The following is a 3,046-nucleotide window of genomic DNA, read 5'->3' on the forward strand; positions in this document are numbered from 1 at the left end:
GAGTTTGCACTTATAAATGACACGACGTAGGCCGCAAGCAATGGTGGATCTTGAGTGGACTTACGAGGCATTGTCTGATTAAGAAGGGAGAAATATTCAGTAGCCTTGTAAGCGGAGACCCGTGGCGTAGGCCGCACGCCATGGATCTCGAGTGGACTTAGGAGAGGCGTCGTCTGATTCAAAAGGGACGTCCGATCAGCAGCAAGTAACTTGTAAGGGGAAAGCTTTTCTCTCTCTCTCTCTCTCTCTCTCTCTCTCTTTGCGGCGCTAGACGCAGATAACAGCGCCCTTAGGGTTAGCTAAGATTAATGGCCGCGACCCACCAATCTCACAATATACCGTGGCAGGTGCTGGCGGAGGTGTATGTGCTCGGACCAGAGCACGCAAGGTTCTTGGGGGGAGGGAAACTGGGCACCACGCTCAACGTGCGAGACGACTGGCCAGCAGATCGGGTTTTCAAGGCGGCGAGACATTTCGCCAGGCGATTGGCCCGGGCAGTCCAGGATTTCGCACAGACGGAGCGTCTCAAGTATCCTCCCTGTCCGCCAAGCAACCAGTACGTCGACTCCGATCGGCTCGTTTACAAAGATGACGCGGCCGACACGATCCTCATCACCGGACCATACAGAAGCGACTACCAAACAGTAGACGGCTGGAAGCGGACACAGGGCGGGGACTACGGTCGCTTTTATTCATACAACGGCGATTATGTGTGCGCCGCCAGGCAGCTGCTGCACCGGGGCATGCTGGACTCTCTGTTGCTTCTGGCACACAAGGGCGTCCGCCTCGACACGCTGGACCTGGGTATCGAACCCGAGCTCCAGCAATACATAACCCTGAACGTGACCCTGGCCATGGACGCTTGGTCGACCATCCCGCGGCTTTGGCCCGCCCAGCTGCGCTCCATCCGGGATAACAATAGCAGAAGCTCTATCTCTACTGACACTGATAATCACTGCAGTGCCGCGTTCTACCGCCTGGACGGCCCCGCCCTTCAGGACGCCCTCGCGCCGCACCTGTCTCACCTCTTCCGTTGTCTCTACCTCTACCACGTCGCCATGGCCGAGTGCGGCTCTCCACCTGATTGGGAGTGTGAAGCCTTGTGCTCTCTTCCCCTCGGTACTAGCCGCATTAGGGAATATGCAGATGAGCTGCGGCTACTGCGTTGCAACCGGAAATCCTCTCACTAGCTGCTCGACCCAACGATATTGGCCCGCTACCTACGTCCAACACTCCGCATTAGGGAATATGCACATGAGCTGCGGCTACTGCGTCGCATTAACCAGAAATCCTCTCACTAGCTGCTCGACCCAACGATATTGGCCCACTACCTACGTCCAACACTCCCCATTCTTCATATCGACAAATTTCCGTGTTATACACAATGTCCGATTTTGCTGATAGCGTTTATGTTTTGTAAAGTTTTCCAAGTATTCTTTGTCAATTTTCCAAATGACTTTGTTTGTGTTACGTAATATTGTCCGGTCTCCTTCTAGTGCCATTAAATAAATATCTTGCAACATTGATGCTACTATTAGATATACACGTGGTAGAGGTTTGAACTACCCTTGGAAGGTCTTAGTAGAAAGAAATCCACCGTGGGTATGCTACTATTAGATATATACGTGGTAGAGGTTTGAACTACCCTTGGAAGGTCTTAGTAGAAAGAAATCCACCGTAGGTATGCTTCGACGTCTTCTCAAGCTCAAGGGACAAGGCAATATGACTTTTGTTGTGCCTTGCACCTCCTCTTGGGATCATAACAAGAACTCAATCTTTGTTCTCTAGGTCAATTTCACATTAGGAAATTCCTTTCCAACATGCCGTGGCAGAGCCATTCATTTGCTTGCTCTAAACAATTATTCTAAACAATAGTATTTTGGGAGAGAAAGAAAACTTCCTTTATATGTGTTACTGAACAAATAGACATTGTACTAGTTTAGCCTAATCAGATTTAGCAAATGGCATAGCCATAGCAACAAACATAATTGCAGAGGACAAGAATGTTTAGGCAATAAGTGGCTTGCCCTCTAATCCAACTTGTGTGCTCGCCCATCTATTCAGCTTGCATGTCAATTTCTATTGAAACCACATAAATCTACCTCTAATGGAGACAATGAATCCTCGATGAGATCCCACCTATTTAGCTTGCATGCAAACTTCAATTAAGACCATCAGTAGGAACTTTTGACAAATGTCTATGTAAGAGGGGGGGGGGGGGAGAGGGGGGGGGAGAGAGATTGCCCAACAAATTCACTACACAAAAATACACACATCTATGGATTTTTTGAACTAGGCAAAATGGCACTTTTTCTATATAGCTTAGATGGGAAAATTTTCCCTATGTAGGGAATTTTTCATATATCTAGCAAGTTACTCAACAGGAATTTCACTATATAGAGATTCTTTCCTATATAGAGAAAAAATATCAAGATAGGTGATCTTGTGATACATTGAGCATGATACACCCGTCATTTAAATCGGTTATTGTCATCTAATATAAGAATTTTGGCATAATAGAAAATGATAGTTTATTGTCGCAGTCTTGCAATGATTGGGCGAGTTGATAGTTAAATTATATTTATTTTATTTATATTGACATTGCAGCTATCATTGCTACTGCATTGAACTCCTCCAAATTACCATATCGATAATTTACTCGTACCATAACAAAAATATGAAATGGGGTTTGAGTGCTATGGATGACATGAACAATACCTTGCAATAGTTTTAGATTGGCTATATACAAGGTATCACAAATTTGAACATGTATCACCCATTCACTCTTGATGTTACATACATAAAACTATATGCCACAAAATCCACATCAATAAAATAGTAGCATACATGTCTCGCTAACCCCCTCTCATGCTAGAATGACATTCAAAACAAGCTTGAGTCACAACATTTGTAACAAATAATTGGACCACAAAAGCCCAGCAAAGATATGTAAAACATGTGTCCCAAACTCTAAAACAACAAATCTCAACCTTGCAAATAAGTGCAGCTTTGCAACCTTTGCAACTTTCGCATCTTTATTACCCAA

The 3,046-nt window shown here is 45.4% G+C and overlaps 1 protein-coding gene across 1 annotated transcript; it reads left to right on the forward strand.

Moving 5' to 3' along the window:
- Positions 1-203: 203 nt before the first annotated feature.
- On the forward strand, positions 204-1,457 carry LOC148028409 (uncharacterized). The gene has a single exon (XM_087689051.1). It carries the CDS (start codon positions 309-311, stop codon positions 1,188-1,190), a length of 882 nt encoding a protein of 293 aa, XP_087545177.1. The 5' UTR covers positions 204-308; the 3' UTR covers positions 1,191-1,457.
- Positions 1,458-3,046: the final 1,589 nt, after the last annotated feature.

Source organism: Lygodium microphyllum, chromosome 12, assembly GCF_053477565.2.
Source record: "Lygodium microphyllum isolate KBCC chromosome 12, Lygodium_microphyllum_v1.1.10, whole genome shotgun sequence".
Taxonomy (NCBI): Eukaryota; Viridiplantae; Streptophyta; class Polypodiopsida; order Schizaeales; family Lygodiaceae; genus Lygodium; species Lygodium microphyllum.

Bases quoted from the DNA above. Each gene is read 5' to 3' on its own strand.
- LOC148028409 (XM_087689051.1), top strand. From the start codon at position 309: ATGGCCGCGACCCACCAATCTCACAATATACCGTGGCAGGTGCTGGCG.